The sequence below is a fragment of the Nicotiana sylvestris genome, chromosome 1, assembly GCF_000393655.2.
Source record: "Nicotiana sylvestris chromosome 1, ASM39365v2, whole genome shotgun sequence".
Classification (NCBI taxonomy): domain Eukaryota; kingdom Viridiplantae; phylum Streptophyta; class Magnoliopsida; order Solanales; family Solanaceae; genus Nicotiana; species Nicotiana sylvestris.
In genome coordinates, this window is record NC_091057.1 from 51,171,890 (window position 1) to 51,191,776 (window position 19,887).

Genomic DNA, 19,887 nt, shown 5'->3' on the forward strand with positions numbered 1-19,887 from the left:
GCTTTTTCACGCATGTAATATATAAGAAGAAACTTGAAGCTTTGTTTCTCCTGTACCTTTTTTCTGCCGTTGCTTTCGATCAGACAGACTAGTTTTGGTATTTGGCAAGATCCTCGTAGGCCTGGGACTGATCGGACAGATCTAGGGGCTTTTAAGCGTGATTCTTGACGTGAGTAGGTGCTGGGGCCTCCGTGCTTGGCCCAACTGTTTAGGCTTAGTTTCCGAGTTGGGTTCCGACTCGAGCCTTCTTGTCCTCGAATTTTTTGTGCCTGTGCAGGCAGGTAGTAGTCATTTTTATCTCTTACCCTTGGGCATTTGCCGTTCCAACTGTTTTGGGTCCAGTCTTCGAGTCGCATTGTGACTCGACCTTCAATTGACCCTCAAGCTCTTTCCTGCCTACATGGGCGAATGATGATAACCCTTTGTGCTCTGGGTCGAAGTGACCGTACGGGCGCGTGGCCCGGAGGTTTACTCGGCCGGCGATAGTGGCACTTATGCCATGCCCTTAGGCATATTGCAGCTTTCGGGTCCAGTCTCCTAGTCGCATTGCGATTCGAGCCGTAATCGACCCTTGAATTTCCTTGATTTCCTTGTCGGCGATAATGGCACTTATGCTGTGCCCTTAGGCATATTGTAATTTCCGAGTCCAGTCTTCGAGTCGCATTGCGATTCGAGCTGTAATCGACCTTTAAATTCCCTTGAGTTTCTGGCTGGTGACAATGGCACTTATGCCGTTTGGTCGTTGAAACCTTTTAGTATCTGGCCCGGAGGCTTGCATAGTTAACTATTTTGGATCTGGTCTCCGAATCGGGTTATGATTCGAGCTCATTTTAATCCTCAAGTTGTCAATTTTCAAGCTGGCGACAATGGCTCTTACGCTGTTTGGTCGTAGAGACCTTTCAATATGAGGCCCGTAGGCTTGCGTAGCTGGCGACAATGGCTCTTACGCTATTTTTGCCCTTGGGCTTTTTTGTAGGCTTTGTTTCCGCTTGTTAATGTCTTTTTATAGTATTTTTGCCTGACCCATCATCGGTTCCAGAGGAACCTCAATTTCAAGTCGTTGTCGGCGATGTTTTGAGCACCTCATAAGGTTCATAGCTCGTAGGTCGAGTAGATCGACGCTTTTGAATTGTGGAGATGACATGGTCAGAGCTCGTTTCTACCTGTTGAGGCAAGCCTGTTTTAATTGGTTCTTTCCGAAGTATATTCGGAGTAGTGGCCTGCGATTTTTAACGACAGTCGGGCGTCCCCGAGTCGCGTTATTTTGGCTGTATCAGCTATTTTGACCGTAATCATATGCGTTTGGCCGTAGCCATTTTTGATCCCAAGTGATAGTTTAGGCATCTACATCGAGGGTATGCCCTTTAGGGATTCTTACAAATGCGATGTATAGCCTAAACTTCGGTATTTCATGCCTGTTGAGGTCTTACAGTTTGCCATGCCTATTAAGGTCTTACAGTTTGTCATGCCTATTGAGGTCTTATAGTTTGTTTTTCATGCCTATTGAGGTCTTACAATTTGTGTAATGTAGGATAGATCTGGTTATGCCGAGGCTGCCTGCTAGGGGTCTTACAGTTTCGGATTTTCCTGTCGTATGGCAATCAACGACAATGTCTGAGTCATCGAGTTTGTTTAAGCTTGAAGACCGCTTCTCGCGAGCTCGGAGTTACCTTCTAGGGGATTGATGAGCCCGAAGTTGCCTTATAGGGGCTTGGTGAGCCTGGAGTTCCGACCCTGGGGTCTTGTAGGCGCTGAATTATTTAAGTCTCCGAGTATATCGGGACGTATTTGGCGGAGAGGCCTTAGCCGTGAATATGCCGAAACAACCTTTTTCGAAGTATGAAATGCCGAAAAGGCATTCTTTATTGCTTGGCGTAAATATATTCCTCAAATACATCTTGTCCCATTGTTGTGAGCTCGGCCCGCATAGGCGCTCCTCCTCCAATCATCTGATCCATTTACATGATTCCGTTTTGAAACTTAGCCCGCCATTTATTGGCCTTTCCCGGAGGACGATGTCCCTAAGAGAAGGTCATCGCACGTCGTCTGACTGTAGAAGAAAGGACTGCGATCTCGTTGGATCCCTTTCTGGGGAGTACGCTGCTCTGCTAATAATCTTGCTGGCAGGACCTTCTTTAGGTTGGAAGCCCACTCGGAGATCCGAGGCATCTGCAGGATCTCCGAGTGGAGTTCAGAACTTCTGAATGCCTCGGCTGATTGCCTGCATATAGGTTAGTAAAAGAAAAGACACAACAAAGGAGTGGAGTAGTTCTTCCTTGCTACGGGATGCGTAGGCGACGTTTCGAGGTGTGAGCCCTGATGCAGCCTTCTGCTATGTTCAACCAGGCTTGGCCGAAGATGTGGTTTTGCTTACCCTTTGATCCCTTCGAGGGCGGAGGCATTGATGCCGGCGATGGTTCATGTGGTGAGGGATTTCCTCTCGTCGCGTGTAGCTCCTTGTCGAATGCTTTAGTCTCACCTCTATCGGGGAGTTTCATCCCTTTGGTGAAGTGGGGTCGAAGTCGCCCCTAGGCGGTGTGCTCGTTGTCATCTGAATAAAACGTCCGTGTTTTGCGGGCTCGGTGTTCTAGCCCGATATCAGGCGGGTTGTATAGAGGCGGCCTTCCTAATCGTTGTGGCGATCGGCATCTGGAATCCATCAATGATTTGAGGTGTGGGAGTGATTTGGTTCGTTGGTCCGAACTGCCTTATTGGCTTTGGCTTGATATCGTTGGTATAATTGATCGAACCACTTGTATTCATGAAAACATGTTTTATTTGAAATAGGTCAAATGAAGGAAGGGGTTACCAATGCGTTAATACGAGGCCGAGGTGAAATCTCGGCGTCTCTTTCCTTGGATGCAAGGGTGTCCTTTGGGTATATTCCTAGGACCCGTCTTTTCCCGGCGATGAGCACTTTTACTCTACACTTTATGGATCTTTGAAGGGTGCCGTTGTGGCAATACGCCGTGGCTTGTTAGCTTCATTTTTACCAATCTCTTTCCTTCTTTAGAGCTAGACTCGAGCCTGACCGCTCGATGATACTTGGTTGCGATCTCTATCGAATAGTATGGTTGTCGTTCCTTTGAGCCGGTGACCCCGACGCCCCGTGGTTCTTATGCCAGGCCATGGTTCTTTTGAAGGGGTCTTGGTCTAATAGGTCTGAGTCGCCTGGCGTTCCTGGTTTCATTTATGGTGATCACGATGTTTGGTATAACAATGCTAAAATCGTACTCGGCTAGGCGGGGTTTCCCTACCAGCTATGCCTTGATGAATCTAGTTCCATTGGAGGTTCCTCGAGGGTGCTGTCCTCGGGCTATTTCCCTATTGTTGTGAGGTAGGTTGCATCCCGAGTCGTTCCTTCCATTTGCGGCGCATGGATGATACCTCCATCTGTCTGGCATCAGCTTCTTTGTCGGGAGTCTGCTTGGATATACCGGACCCGAGAAGGTTCCCGGACAGTTGTCCACGACACCGATTCGGGGCTGGTGCTGAGTGTGGGCATCCAACTAGACCTTGGCTGGGTATCTGATTAGGCTTCACTTGAAATGTCCTAGAGTCGTTGGGCATGCTTCATTTAGGTTTCGGGTGAAGGCCTGTGTTGCCTAATCATCCGAAACCGGGAGCGATCTCATTCGTCCTATCAGGGAATGTGGTGTGGCTTCCTATGACATTTCATTTCTTCTTCATTCGGCCTCAGGTGTATGGGGACCTCTCGATATTGCTTTGATGGCATCAGCGCATGCTTCCGCAGAGGACCACGCTGGTATGGTAAGCGAGTCTGTGAGGTCAGGTGCCAGGCAGTGGCGCCGCGTCATGGTTTCTTTCGAGAGAGTTTCTTCGAACTTCCTCAGTGAGACGGGCTCAAACTCATCATCTTGGAGGTCTCTGCCTCTGAATGAGCACGCGCAAGTGGCGGTGCGCCCGTAGGGATCCGAGGTCCTGTCACACCTAGGGAGTTTTGGCGTTTTGGATTTCTGTGAAGCGAGTTCTGGGACCGTTTCCTCGGGAGACAGTTGCTATAAGAGCTTCCACAAACCTGATTCGATCCTTTCAAAGAGATTCCCAAGCATCCTCACTGCGGCGGGGTCGATTACCGATCCGTCGTTACTTGATTTTTCGGGTACTAGCTCGACGTAAGGAGATGTTCTCGGCGCTACTGCGTTGGGAGTCTTCGGGCGACTTTGCAGCCGTGCGATAGCCAACTATCGTGCCTGCAACATTTCAAAAATAACATGAAGAGTAACTTCCTATTCTACCCGGGCTGCAGTTTTTTGAGCTTCCTGTTGGTCAACATGCTGTGTGCTACCATTGGTGCGCGAGGCTTTGTTGACCTGTTGCGCGCCTTGCAAGTCCGCGTTCGCTTGAATTGATCCAAATGCGTTATCGGGGTCCTGGCGATGTCACGCCAACTTCTAGAGCAGCCATACTGTCTTTGTTATGACTTTCAGGGTAGTCATTCTCTTTGCTTACCGAGTTGGGCATTATCCTGAAATCAAAAGATCTTGGGCAAGAAAAAGTGCGAAAGATAAAGTTCATTTGTGTGACGAAACCAGCAAGAAAATAATCACTATTATTTTTAGCCTTATGGTGGGCACCAAACTGTTTACTGTGAAAATGGTAACAATAATTAAATTTGTAAATGTGATACTAAAAATACGTGATCTATTCCTGAGCTAGTTTTTAGAGCAGTTGATGCTAAGAATGTTAAGTTTAATGATGGAGCTCGAGTTAAAAAGAGGCAGTAACCAAACCGAAGGGGGGCTATTGCCCGGGTGAATAGATGGTCGATGGGACCTCGGGGTCAGCATTAGTATCGATCTCGAACTATCGGGGGCAGTCGGGAATGAGATAACAAGCATGGATATGATCGAGCAAGGATCTATGTTACCAATATTGAGCAAAGTAGTGAAGAAAAAATAAGAGAATGATAAATGCTAAAGCGGCCTCGGGCCAGTGAGAGCGAACAACTTAGAAGAAGAAGAGAGAGAGAGATATTATTGCACTTGTGGAGAGAATGGAGCAACATCCGCCCTTTACAAGGTAGGGCGAGTCCCCTTTATATAGGAGGGGAGACTCGACTACAAGTAAGTGGAGATTAATTACAAAGCACGGCGATGGGATGGCTAGATATGATGCCTCAGCATAGGCTCCGGATAGGCCGGGCCTGTCAGACGTAGCTGTGTGCCTAGGGGGCTTCCCCCTCTGTCCTGGCTTCATTCTTCATTTCCTTCGAGTTGGGATTCGATGAGCCCCAAGCCTATTACTCGATCACGGCCTCCCGCCATCGGGGTACCGAGGCATGCTTCCGAAATGTCTTGATAGCGAGAAATCAAGTCTTCTGATTTCGCCGCGTACACCTTTATTTCCTCCTCCTCTTTGATTTCCCCTTCCTCTATAAAAATTTCCTCGACCTCGGCCTTGCGACTTTTGGGCCACAAAAGCCACTTTTGACTCAAGATTAGATTGTTGCACTTGTTCATCTGTATCTTCCCTCATTTCAAATCCTCTAAGGGCATTTACAAATTGGTTGAAGGTTGGGTATGGTGGTTTTCCTAACATCCAGTGCGAAGGGTCTTGTATTTGCTTCCAAGACTTCTAGTAAAGTTAATTACCTTGCTATCTTCATCCAATGGCTTATGTATAGCCGTAAGACTATCACAAATCCCTTTAAACTCCTTGATGTATTCATCTATGGATTTAGTTCCTAGAGTCACAGTTTGAAGTTGTTGCTTCAACTGAAATTCCTTGTCTTTATTTGCTTGTAGGTAGGTATCCTCAAGACAAGACCATATTTTTTTTGTGGTGGAACACCCTATAATGAGGAACATGGACTATTCTGTCATTGTTCTGGAGAGCCAACTCCTAACTAGAACATCACGTTCTTCCCAATCTATGAACTTAGGGTTGGGAACATGTTCTCCCTTCTCATTTTCTATAGACTCGAGTGGGGCTTCTTCCTTAATAACGACAGTAACTTTCAAGGTTTGCATGAGTTGAAGGATTTGGGTCATCCAAACAAGGTAATTTGAGGGTTTTAATTTAATAGAACAAATGGTAATGAGTTGATGAAGTGAGGAGGGTGAAAGGGCTAGGCTCGAGCTGGAAGATGCGGCCATGGCTGATTATAAAAGGGGGAGGCTTCAAGATCGTACTTTAATCACTTGTACCTATGCTCTTGATACCATGAAGAAAATAATAAGCACACTGATTGAGGTTTCAAGTATTTCTTCACTTCCTCATTAAGGTATCGTGCAGGTTATTATATACATGTTAAGTAAGAGTCCTACAAGCTAATATGACATACTGCTATCTCTATCTCTAAGTAGTTAAGTATATCACGACTACTATTATACAAATACAAACTAGAGGAGTTTTACATTCACACTAACTCTTCTCTAGTCAGCTAAGGCAGAGTTTGTTAACACAACTCCTAAGGTGCCCCACGGCTTAACGAGCTTGTCTAACAGCTAAAAGTACTAGAAAGAATTATTTTTCTATAAATAGAGAAACTGAATTATTATCTTTGATTCACACTGATTTAGGCGATTTAAAGCAGACTATGACTAGAGGTGGTAAAAGATATTATGTGACTTTTATTGATGATTTTTCTAGATATACTAAGATGTATTTTCTTAGAAATAAAGATGATGCTTTTAATGCTTTTATTTCTTATAAAACTGAGGTTGAAAATCAACTTAGTAGAAAAAATCAAGAGAACTAGATCTGATAGAGGTGGAGAATATTTATCTTTGAATGAATTTTGTGAAAATAATGGAATTATTCATGAAGCAACTTTGCCTTATTCACCTAAATCAAATGGAGTTGCTGAAAGAAAAAATAGAACATTGAAAGAGATGATGAACTCTATGTTAGTTAGTTATAACGCACCTGACAATTTGTGGGGTGAAGCTATTTTATCTGCATGTCACTTACAAAATAGAATACCACATAGAAGAACTGGTAAAACTCCGTATGAATTGTGGAGGGGTTATAAACTTAACTTAAAATATTTAAAAGTGTGGGGGTGCCTTGCTAAAGTTCTTTTGCCTGAACCTAAAAAGAGAAAAATAGGTTCTAAAACTGCTGATTGCATGCTTATTGGATCTAACCCGTAGCCTGCTCGCCTGCAAATCCAGTTCCTACGTTGTACCGCAGACCAACGTAGGTTCCCAAAAGAGAACGTCAGTACCATCCACTATACTCAGTGAGTCTCAACAACAGGGGGAGAAACTTTAAAAACATATACATTACGAGCAAAGGTTCTAAATGCATGTAAAACATAAAGCTTATAAGAATAATTCCAAAATAATTGCATAATAGCAATTCATGAATATTCTAAAAGAAATTCTTTTTTTTATTTCTTAAAAAAAAAATACTTCACTTTATACTTTGGGAGTTCCAACTATCCTGACTTAATTCTGTCTCAGTCACCGTGTGATCGACACGGGTTTGATCCCAACCTGATCGAATAGGGCCAATCCACGAGGTGCCACTCGCTTCATGGTTCTCAGCGCTCATGTATCATACCTTAGCATGGCTAAGTAAATTCTAAGCAATGAGACCCTCGGCTCGTATGCTCCCTACTTTGGAACAAGTAGTTTCAGGAAGTCAACTCCTTGGTCAGGACCCTCGGCGTGGACGATGACCCCTTCTCAGAATAAAGGATACTCCCCAAAAATCTTTTCTTTCTAAAACTTCTTCTTGTGACTTTTCAAGTCTAAATATTTTCTTCATAGAACATTAGGTACATGCTCATATTGATGTCCTTAAATGTAAAGCATGACATAAGAATGAAATAAATATATAAAAATATTTCCAAAGATTCTTTCTTCTTCATAATTTTCAACATGAAAATAGCATATAAGAACAACACAAAAATATGAAAATTTAAGCACATATAGCATAATAGATCATCTAAACTTTTTCTAGAACAATTCTAAATTAATGGGTACTCACTCGCTCTAATTACATAAAGATAAACTCTTTTAAGTAATTCATCAAACACCTTGTATGCGTGCTTTTGTGAGTTAAACCACTTTAGTAAATGGTTATATCAACTCACCTCAAAACTCCTTGAGCCAATAGGTAGACCCCAGTCCAATTTTTACCCGTCAAACAATCGATTCTATAACAACCAGTGCATTTTAATCAATTTTAAAGTACTACACCTAATTATGAAATTTATTGATGATATAGAGGAAGAAGAGAATTAACTATTCAATTCTTACCTATTACTACTTTAGAATAATTGACAATGGGGAATTTTATCTACCTGAGTTCAAGAATAAGTGATTTGTAAAGAATCCTAGGTTTTCCGTTGACTGCGTGACTTATTCGCTGCTTCTGTTTCTTACTTCCGTGTGTGCGTGCTTTCCTCTGTAAAATTGTTTCTTAAGCTTTTGTGTTTGTTTTGACTTTCATCAAGGCTTTATGCCTTTGGTTTGTTTTGGTCGTGAGGCAGAGGATATATGGGCTTTAAGCCCAAATTCTTAAAAGCTTAGTTTGTTTCCCTTTTTTTTTTTGTGATACTCACTTTTAATGATTAATAATATAAAAAAATTATTAATATTTTCCTTAATTGTATGTCCAATTATTTATAAATAGAAAAGTAATTCAAAATCAATCACAAGAATTTAAATATGTAATAGAAGTATAATTTAAGATTATAAAAATTAAATTCTATATCTAGGGTGTCTTGAATTTTTTTTTAAATTTGAGGAGTGTTACAATCTTCCCTCCTTAAAAACATTCATCCTCGAATGTTACTAGGGCCTTTTTCTTAAGCTAACAATTATTCCGTAAGTCCTTGAACCTCTTAAGTATTCTTAGCACTACTCACCTTTCCAAGGGGCTCAAAACTTTGGCAACTCCCTAAATTTTTCAAAATTTTCGGCAGAGTTTCCTTTGTAAATTGGACTATCCAAAAATATACCTGTCACAAATACCTCAACTACACCGACAACAACCAAATATACTATAACAGGCTATTCATAGGCACCATACACAGCTCAAAAATTAATTACTCATACTCCGGCAAAGAGGTACCACAATAACTAACAAGAATCTAAAGCACAACACTTTAGCAAAAGTAAATCACTTTAATGAATTAAATATACTCTAACATAAACTAATTCACTAAGACAACTAAATATAATCTAGGAAGGACATAAATACTTGCTAACTTGTATTTAATAAATGGAATATAAATGTAAAACCGAACTTAAGTTCACATACCTTTTTCCTCAAATAAATATGGATATTTCTTTCTCATATCTTTCTCGACCTCCCATGTAGCCTCTTTTGAATCATGATTACTCCACAAAACTTTTACCAATGCTAAATCTTTTGTTCTCAACTTTCTCACTTGCCTATCGAGAATTTCTATAGGTACGTCTTCATAAGTCAAGCCTTCTTTAATTTCTATAGTATCAGCAGGTTTTATATGCGACTCATCATGAATGTACTTTCTAAGCATAAACACATGAAAGACAGGATGAACAGAGGACAACTCAATGGGTAGCGCTAGCTTATAAGTCACATTTCCTTTCTTTTCTAGAATTTCATAAGGTCCAATAAATCTAGGGCTAAGTTTCCCTTTCTTAACAAACCTCATAACTCCTTTCATCGGTGAAACTTTCAAAAACACCTTATCACCAACCATGAACTCTAAATCACGATGCCTCTTGTCAGAATAAGATTTTTGACGACTCTGAGTCGCTTTAAGTCTTTCTCTAATTAGTTGAACTTTTTCCAAGGCCTCACAAACAAACTCTGGACCAATCAACGACACCTCTGCTGGTTCAAACCAACCCACTGGAGACCTACATCTCCGCCCATACAACGCCTCATAGGGAGCCATACCAATGCTGGCCTGATAGCTGTTATTGTAAGCAAATTCTATAAGTGGCAAGTGATCATCCCAATTACCTCCAAAATCTATAACACACGCACGCAACATATCTTTGAGAGTCTGAATGGTCCTTTCTGCCTGGCCATCAGTCTGTGGATGAAAAGTGGTGCTTAAATTGACCATGGTACCTAATCTTTTCTGAAATGCCTGCCAAAAATGCGCTGTGAACTGAGGGCCTCTGTCAGATATGATTGAAACTGGAGTACCATGCAGTCAGACTATTTATTTGATGTACAATTGCGCATACTGCTCTGCGGAGTCTGTCGTCTTTACTGGTAGAAAATGCGCGAACTTTGTCAGTCAATCGACAATAACCCAAATTGAATCATGTTTACGGTATGTGCGAGGTAGACCTACTATGAAATCCATATTAATCATCTCCCACTTCCATTGTGGTATCTCTATGTCTTGAGCCAGGCCACCAGGCCTCTGGTGCTCGACTTTGACTTGCTGGCAATTTAAACATTTAGCCACGTGATCTGCTACTTATTCTTCATGCCTTTCCACCAATACAACTCTTTCAAATCTAGATACATTTTGGTAGCACCTGGGTGGATAGAGTACCTCGAACTGTGAGCTTCCTCCATTATGGCCTTCCTAAGACCATCTACATCAGGCACACATAACCGATCATTCAACTTCAAAACTCCGTCACTTCCTAAAGTGAAAGCAGTGATTTCTTTGCTTCTGACTCCTTTTAATTTCACTAAGTACGGATCTTCGTCTTGCTTAGCCTTAACATGCGCAACAAGGGAGGATTGCGCTAAGGCATAAGTAGTTATATCTCCTTCTTCGGTCTCATCCAATCTAATTCTATCATTTGCTAGTTTTTGAATTTCTCGACCCAAAGATCCCCTTTGTACTGCAAGATGGGCCAAGACACCCATTGACTTCCTACTAAGTGCATCTGCTACCACATTAGCTTTGCCCGGGTGATAGAGGATATTGATGTCATAATCTTTCAATAGCTCAAGCCACCTTCTCTGCCTCAAATTTAGTTCTTTTTGCTTGAAAATGTACTAGAGGCTTTTGTGATCTGTAAACACTTCCGAATGCTCACCATAAAGGTAGTGTCGCCATATTTTTAATGCAAACACCATTGCTGCAAGCTCCAAGTCGTGTGTGGGGTAGTTCTTTTCATGATTCTTTAACTGCCTGGAAGCATAAGCAATAACTTTTCCATTTTGCATAAGAACACAACCAAGGCCCACTCTAGAGGCATCACAATACACTGTGAACCCACCCGAACCTATCGGCAAGGTTAACACAGGTGCAGTGGTCAATCTCTTCTTTAACTCTTGAAAACTCTGCTCACAAGCGTCTAACCATTGGAACTTAACTACTTTCTGAGTCAACTTAGTTAATGGAGCTGTAAGTGAGGAAAACCCCTCCACAAACCTTCTATAGTAGCCAGCTAACCCCAAGAAACTCCTGATTTCAGTTGGCGTTGTCGGCCTAGGCCAGTTCTTGACTGCTTCTGTCTTCTGAGGGTCTACTTTTATTCCTTCACTAGATACCACATGGCCTAAGAATGCCACTGACTGCAACCAGAACTCACATTTTGAAAACTTGGCATAAAGTTCATTCTCCTTCAAGGTCTACAAGGCTATTCTGAGGTGTTCTGCATGATCTTCCTTGCTCTTAGAGTACACCAAAATATCATCTATAAACACAATAATAAAGGTATCCAGGAATGGCTTGAAAACTCTATTCATGAGGTCCATGAATGCAGCTGGAGCATTTGTCAACCCGAAGGACATCACTAGAAATTCATAGTGCCCGTAGCGAGTTCTAAAGACTGTTTTAGATATATCCTCTTTTCTGATTCTCAATTGATGGTACCCCGACCTCAAGTCTATTTTTGAAAAGTACTTTGTACCCTGAAGTTGATCAAATAAATCATCAATTCTTGGCAGTGGGTCCTTGTTTTTAATGGTAACTTTATTCAACTGCCGATAGTCGACACACATTCTGAGAGACCCATCTTTCTTCTTTACAAACAAGACCGGGGCACCCCACGGTGAAACACTCGGTCTGATGAAACCCTTGTCAAGAAGGTCTTTCAACTGTTCTCTCAACTCATTAAGTTCTGCTGGAGCCATCCTATAAGGAGGTATAGATATGGGCTGAGTGCCTGGCATGAGATCAATGCCGAAGTCTATGATTCTTTCGGGAGGAAGTCCGGGAAGGTCATCTGGGAAAACTTCTGGAAATTCTCTAACAATTGGCACTGACTGAAGAGCTGGTGGTCCTGATTCTAGATTAATAATGTGAGCCAAATAGGCGAGACACCCCTTACCGATCATTCGTTGTGCCTTAAGGTAAGAAATAAACTTACCTACAAGCGATGCCTAACTACCCTTCCACTCTAAGACTTCTTCATTTGGAAATTGGAACCTGAATATCTTAGCATGACAATCTAACATGGCATAGCAGGAAGACAACCAATCCATACCCATGATCACATCAAAATCCACCATTTCTAACTCTATGAGATCGGCTTTGGTGTTGCAACCTTGGACTGAAACTATACAACCTCTATAGACTCTGGTGACTTTTACTGACTCGCCAACTAGAGTAGATACTAGGAATGGCTCACTAAGTTGTTCAGGTTCTAGTCCGAGGTTAATTGCAAAGTATGAAGTCACATATGAAAATGTTGAACCTGGATCCATTATGGCATAAGCATTATGTGAGCAGACTAAAAGTATACCTGTAATAACTTTTGCAGATGCCTCTGCACTCTGACGATCAAGTGTAGCAAACAAACGGGGTTGTCCCCCTCCCTGAGTAACTTAGTCTGCACCTCTACCTGCTCCATGCCCGATCTGATTATGAGAACCACGAGCCTGAGGTGGTGCAACTGCAGTAGCTGAGGAACTAGAAGGACGAGTTGGTCCACCACTGAGATTATGTCGCAACTTTGGGAAGTTGGCCTTTATATGACCAATGTCTCCACAACGGTAGCAACCATGAAACCCGAGCTTGCACTGACCTGAATGTTGCCGCTTACATGTTCCACAAAGACTTTGCTGGTGTGAATGTTGCTCAGCATGATTCTGGCTATGTGAGGATGATGCCCTAAAATTTTGATTCCGGCGAGACTGATTTCCATTACTCTGAGTACGTCTGAAGGAAGACCCACCACCTGACTGATGACTGAACTGAGCTGGTGCTAATGACTCCTTATTAGAGGAATCCCTTCCACCTCCGCTGGATGTACCATTAAACCTGCCCGTTGTACGGGCTTTCTTGTTAAGCTCTTTTTCTTCTCTCCTTAGTTGTCTGTCTTTCTCTAAGTGCTTGGCAAATCCCACAACAGAGGAGAAGTCTTCCATATCTACTGCTGCAGCTGATGTTGTATCCTTAATGTGGTAAGCTAAACTGCCCACAAACCTGTGAATCTTTGCTTTTTCAGTCTTAACCATGTGAGGAGCATGCTTAGTAGCATTATGAATTCCATATAGTACTCTTGCACACTTTTATTCCCTTGCTTGAGCTGTTCGAACTCTGTAGCCTTAGCTTCCCTATCCTCTTCTGGGATAAAGTTAGCCATGAAGGCCTCTTCAAATTCTTCCCAAGTAGGTGGACCATCATCTTCATCTCTTTCCTTTTCCCACATCTCAAACCAAGCGCCGGCCACATCTCTAAGCTGGTAAGCAGCTAGCTCTACAACTTCATCATCAAATGCTTTCATCACTCAGAGGGCTTTCTTGACACCCTCCAGCCACAACATCGGATCTTCATCAACTATAGAACCATGGAACACTGGAGGACTCAACTTCAAAAATTCATTCACTCTTGAGTACTCAAAATTGCTTTGTCTATTTAATTGAGGTGGAATCTCATCTCTTCTCTCGTTCTGGTTGGCCATAAAGGCTTTAAACATCTCCGACCCACCTCGGGAGATATAGTTGCCTGAGCTGGGGCTGCTATTGGGGGCAGTACTAGATCCTGAGGTACTGGATCATCATGCTCCACCCCTTCTTCTTGTTCAACCCGGGGTACTTGGACTCCCTTTGCGGATTTTCCCCTCCTTTTCTGAGTCGAAGCCTTCTTAGTTCTACCTTGAGCCACAATAATAGCGATGGTTTCTTGAGAAGCATCCTGAGTGTCGGTGTCAGAGTTGCGAGTACGAGCCATTTCTGCGAGTTTTGGAGAAATGAATAAATTAGATAATTTCTTAGAGGTAGACTCTATTGCACGATCTAAAGTATGAAAAAAGAGACTTTTCCTAAATGATTGTAGCCTCATGTTTATAAGTATGGCGCGCTTCATACACATAAACAAGACTCTACTAACACGACTTCATAGACCCCTAGGACTCCATAAACCTGAGGCTCTAATACCAAGTTTGTCACGACCCATTTTTTGAACAAGCCGAGACCGACACTCGATCACTAAACATGACCGAGCGAACAATCTCTGCTTATAAACCCTATTATAACTCCAAACTTTATATGCAACAAAGCAATACTCTAAATAAATACTTTGATTAATTCAAATATTTAAATAAATGAACTTCAAAGCTTTATTCGTAGTAACTACTGAATTACTGCTAAGTTATTATAAAATAACATCTGAATCTCAACCCAATGACTATGTCTATGAAGCCTCTACTGATAAACTGACGCACTGCTCAGGACATGAGATTTCCTGGCCAGTTCTCTAAATAAACAAAGAAATAGCTAAATGAAAATGACTCTAAGAATACTCCACGAACAAAAGCGGAGCTCACCAATATCACTGGAAGGGAAGGAAGTCCTAACTCGTAGCCTGCTCGCCTGCAAATCCGGTTCCTACGTTGTACCGCAGACCAACGTAGGTTCCCAAAAGAGAACATCAGTACCATCCACTGTACTCAGTGAGTCTCAACAACAGGGGAGAAACTTTAATAACATATACATTACGAGCAAAGGTTCTAAATGCATGTAAAACATAAAGCTTATAAGAATAATTCTAAAATAATTGCATAATAGCAATTCATGAATATTCTAAAAGAAATTCTTTTTTTTCTTTCTTAAAAAAAATACTTCACTTTATACTTTGGGAGTTCCAACTATCCCGACTTAATTCTATCTCAGTCACCATGTGATCGGCACAGGTTCGATCCCAACCTGATCGAATAGGCCCAATCCACGAGGTGCCACTCGCTTCATGGTTCTCAGCGCTCATGTATCATACCTTATCATGGCTAAGTAAATTCTCAGCAACGAGACCCTCGGCTCGTATGCTCCCTACTTTGGCACAAGTAGTTTCAGGAAGTCAACTCCTTGGTCAGGACCCTCGGCGTGGACGATGACCCCTTCTCAGAATAAAGGATACTCCCCAAAAATCTTTTCTTTCTAAAACTTCTTCTTGTGACTTTTCAAGTCTAAATTTTTTATTTATAGAACATTAGGTACATGCTCATATTGGTGTCCTTAAATGTAAAGCATGACATAAGAATGAAATAAACATATAAAAATATTTCCAAAGATTCCTTCTTCTTCATAATTTTCAACATGAAAATAGCATATAAGAACAACACAAAAATCTGAAAATTTAAGCACATATAGCATAATAGATCATCTAAACTTTTGCTAAAACAATTCTAAATTAATGGGTACTCACTCGCTCTAATTACATAAAGATAAACTCTTTTAAGCAATTCATCAAACACCTTGTATGCGTACTTTTGTGAGTTAAACCACTTTAGTAAAGGGTTATATCAACTCACCTCAAAACTTCTTGAGCCAATAGGTAGACCCCAGTCCAATTTATACCTGTCAAACAATCGATTCTACAACAACCAATGTATTTTAATCAATTTTAAAGTACTACACCTAATTATGAAATTTATTGATGATATAGAGGAAGAAGGGAATTAACTATTCAATTCTTACCTATTACTACTTTAGAATAATTGACAATGGGGAATTTTATATACCTGAGTTCAAGAATAAGTGATTTGTAAAGAACCCTAGGTTTTCCGTTGACTGCGTGACTTATTCGCTGCTTCTGTTTCTTACTTCCGTGTGTGCGTGCTTTCCTCTGTAAAATTGTTTCTTAAGCTTTTGTGTTTGTTTTGACTTTCATCAAGGCTTTATGCCTTTGGTTTGTTTTGGTCGTGAGGCAGAGGAGTGATATATGGGCTTTAAGCCCAAATTCTTAAAAGCTTAGTTTGTTTCCCCTTTTTTTTGTGATACTCACTTTTAATGATTAATAATATAAAAAAATTATTAATATTTTCCTTAATTGTATGTACAATTATTTATAAATAGAAAAGTAATTCAAAATCAATCACAAGAATTTAAATATGTAATAGAAGTATAATTTAAGATTATAAAAATTAAATTCTATATCTAGGGTGTCTTGAATTTTTTTTTTTAAATTTGAGGAGTGTTACAACAATATTGGGAGTTAAAGTTATAAGGAGTGAAGATGGAGTAATGTTGTCACAAGAACATTATGTTGAGAGACTTCTTAAGAACCTTTATCACGACCCGGGTTTTTCATCCTCGGGGGTCGTGATGGCGCCTACTAGTGAAAGCTAGGCAAGCCAATTATTCCAATGATTTTACCCTTTTTATTTTTAATCCCTTACCAATCGTGAGTTAACATTTTATAAACAGCGGAAATAATAAAGAGGAAGAATGAAATATAACAATTTAAAATAATATCGATACGAATCCATAAACATAAGCCACCCAGAACTGGTGTCACAATCTCACAGGCTATCTAAGAATACTACAAATAGGGTCCGAACAAAATAGATACATGTCTATCTCAAAAATAGTTAAGAACAACAGAAAAACTAGATAGGAAGGGGACGCCAAGGCCTGCGGACGCCTTCAGGACTACCTCGGGTCTCCTGATGGACTGAAGGCAGCAACCTCACTGTGGTCCAAAGCTCCAGTAACGACAAAAACTAGCAGTTAAAGATGGGAATGAGAAACATGCTCGGGGAATATCATGTACAAACAGGAATTCAGTAAAGAAGCATACGGAATACCAAAATTCAACCATTAGCAAGAATAAGGAAATCAATGACAAGTGCACGACATCACCCTTCGTGCTTTTACTCTCGTTCTCACCATAAGAATCAATATATTCGGTACGGCATCACCCTTCGTGCTTTTACCTCACAAAAACATGGCACGACATTATCCTTCGTGCATTATCATTCATATCATGGCACGACATCACCCTTCGTTCTTTTACATTTACAATATCGGCACGGCATCACCCTTCGTGCATTAACACTCACTAACAAATATCATGCACGGCATCACCCTTCTTGCTTTACACTCATCCTTACCTAAGCAACAATCACAAAGCAATTCGGGCAAGGGAATCAATAAAATCACAATAGAATCCCGACAAGGGAACAATAGTATAACAACAATATCCTGGCAAGGGAAACAATATCATGAGGAATAACATCCCGGTAAGGGAAATAATATCAAAAGCAATAACATCCCAGCAAGGGAGACAATATTATAAACCTCTTCTCTTTTCCTCAATTACTTCACAATTCAATTCTCAACTTGAGCCAATGCTCTACAACGTTCAATTACCAAGAATACTCCCATTAGCCTTGTTCAAAATTAGAAGTCATCATATTAAGCATGGACAATATAAAGCGGAGTCACATTATTCATAGTATAAGACTTACGGGCATGCTTGACACCGACGTATAGATACTCGTCACCACACCTATACGTCGTACTCAACAATTAACACATATCAAATAAGACCAAGACCCCTATTCCCTCAAGCTAAGGTTAGACCACATACTTACCTTAATGCCACGAACACAATCAAGCCTCAACTACCACTTTACCCCTCGATTCCACCACAATTCGCTTGTATCTAGCCACAATTTACTTAACCATATCAATAAATGCTAAATAAATCTATTCCAATGCATGAAAATAAATTTTCTAATGATTTCCCCAAAAAGTCAAAAATCGACCCCGGACCCATATGGTCAAAACCCGAGGTTCAAACCAAAACCCGATTACCCATTCACCCACGAACTCAAATATATAATTTATTTTGAAATCAAACCTCAAATCAAGGTCCAAATCCCCAAAAATCAAAAATCCTAAGTTCTACCCAAAACACCCAATTTCCCTATGAAAACCCTTGATTTTGAATTGAAATCATGTGAAAAGATGTTATATATTGAAGAAAATAAGTTAGAAGTTGATTACCTATGATTTGGAGAAGAACCTTTCTTTGGAAAATCGCCCAAGAGAGCTTAGGGTTGGAGGAAGTTTGAAAAATGAAGAAAATTTCGTCTATGTTTGATTTTACACAGGCGCAGATATCGCATTTGCGATGTCTTGCGGCCCAGGCTTCGCAAATGCGAAGGTAGGCCTGCCCTTTTAACTTCGCAAATGCGAACCATTGTTCTCAATTGCGATCACTGTTGGAGTCGCTTTTGCGACATAGAGCTTGGCAAATGCGAAGGTCACCCCCTGCCCAGTCATCGCAAGTGCGATGGTTAGTCGCAAATGCGACCTCGCATTTGCGAGCTAGGCTTTGCAATTGCGAAACCTGCAGACCTGCAACACATCAGCTGCTTCTCCTAAGTTCAAAACACTCCGTGGCCTATCGAAAACTCACCCGAGCCCTCGAGGCTCCAAACCAAACATGTATGCAAGTCTAAAAATATCATACGAACTTTCTCATGCGATTAAATCATCAAAATAACATCAACAACTATGAATTAAACCTCAAATTCATGAAATCACTCAAGAACATCAAAATTTCTATTTTCTCAAATAAAAGTCCGATTTATACTAACGAACTCCGATTCTTACCAAACTTCACAGATTCAACTTAATTATTATATAAGACATGTACTGGGCTCCAGAACAAAAATATGGGCCCGATACCCTCAATTTCAAATATCTTTTCTTTTCCAAAAACTCTTATAATTTCAGTTAAAAATTTCTTTCAAAAATTTATTTCTCGGGCTTGGGACCTCGGAATTCGATTTTGAGCATACGTCCAAATCCCATATTTTACTACAGACCCTATGAGACTATCGGATCACGGGTCCGTGTTCGTTTACCAAGAATGTTGACCAAAGTCAACTTTAAATAATTTTAAAAGTCAATTTCCTTATTTTACTTAGCTTTCACATAAACATGCCCGGACTGTGCACGCAAATCGAGGTAAGTCAAAAAGAGGGTTTTAAGACCTCGGAACACAGTATTTACTTTCAAAACGAGCGATGACTTTTTGGGTCATCACATTCTCTACCTATAAAACAACCGTTCGTCCTCGAACGGACATAAGAGAATTACTTAAGTAGGAGAAAAGATGGGGATATCGGCTCCGCATATCAGACTCGGACTCCCAGGTAGCTGCCTCGACAAGCTGACCCCTCCACTGAACACGTACAGAAGGGAAACTCTTCAATCTCAACTGACGAACCTGCCGGTCTTAAATAGCTACTGGCTCCTCCTCATAGGATCCTTGTCCAACTGGACGGTGCTGAAGTCTAACACGTGGGATGGGTCACCGTGATACTTCTGAAGCATGGACACATGAAACACTGGATGCACGTCTGATAAACTTAGCGGCAACGCAAGTTTGATAGCCACCTCTCCCACTCGATCAAGAATCTTAAAAGGACCAATGAATCTAGGGTTAGCTTGCCCTTCTTTCCAAATCTCATCACGCCCTTCATAGGCGACACCCGAAGCAACACCGCTCGCCGACCATGAATGCCACATCACAAACCTTACGGTCGGCATACCTCTTTTCCCTGGAATGAGCTGTATGAAGCCTATCCTGAATTATCTTAACCTTGTCTAAGACATCCTGTACTAGATCCGTGCCCAACAACCGAGCCTCTCCCAGCTCAAACCACCCAACCGGCGATCGACACCGCCTACCATATAAAGCCTCATGAGGAGCCATTTGGATGCTCGACTGATAGCTGTTGTTGTAGGCAAACTCCACTAAAGGCAAGAACT

The 19,887-nt window shown here is 41.3% G+C and overlaps 1 protein-coding gene across 1 annotated transcript; it reads right to left on the minus strand.

Annotated features, from left to right (window-relative positions):
• Positions 1-1,992: 1,992 nt before the first annotated feature.
• LOC138870059 (uncharacterized) lies at positions 1,993-13,610 on the minus strand. The gene is made up of 10 exons (XM_070147594.1): positions 13,476-13,610; positions 12,726-13,332; positions 12,273-12,578; positions 11,786-12,170; positions 11,011-11,068; positions 10,478-10,647; positions 9,931-10,091; positions 9,238-9,555; positions 4,112-4,214; positions 1,993-2,221 (listed from the first exon to the last, which is right to left on the minus strand). Exons 1-10 carry the CDS (start codon positions 13,608-13,610, stop codon positions 1,993-1,995), a joined length of 2,472 nt encoding a protein of 823 aa, XP_070003695.1.
• Positions 13,611-19,887: the final 6,277 nt, after the last annotated feature.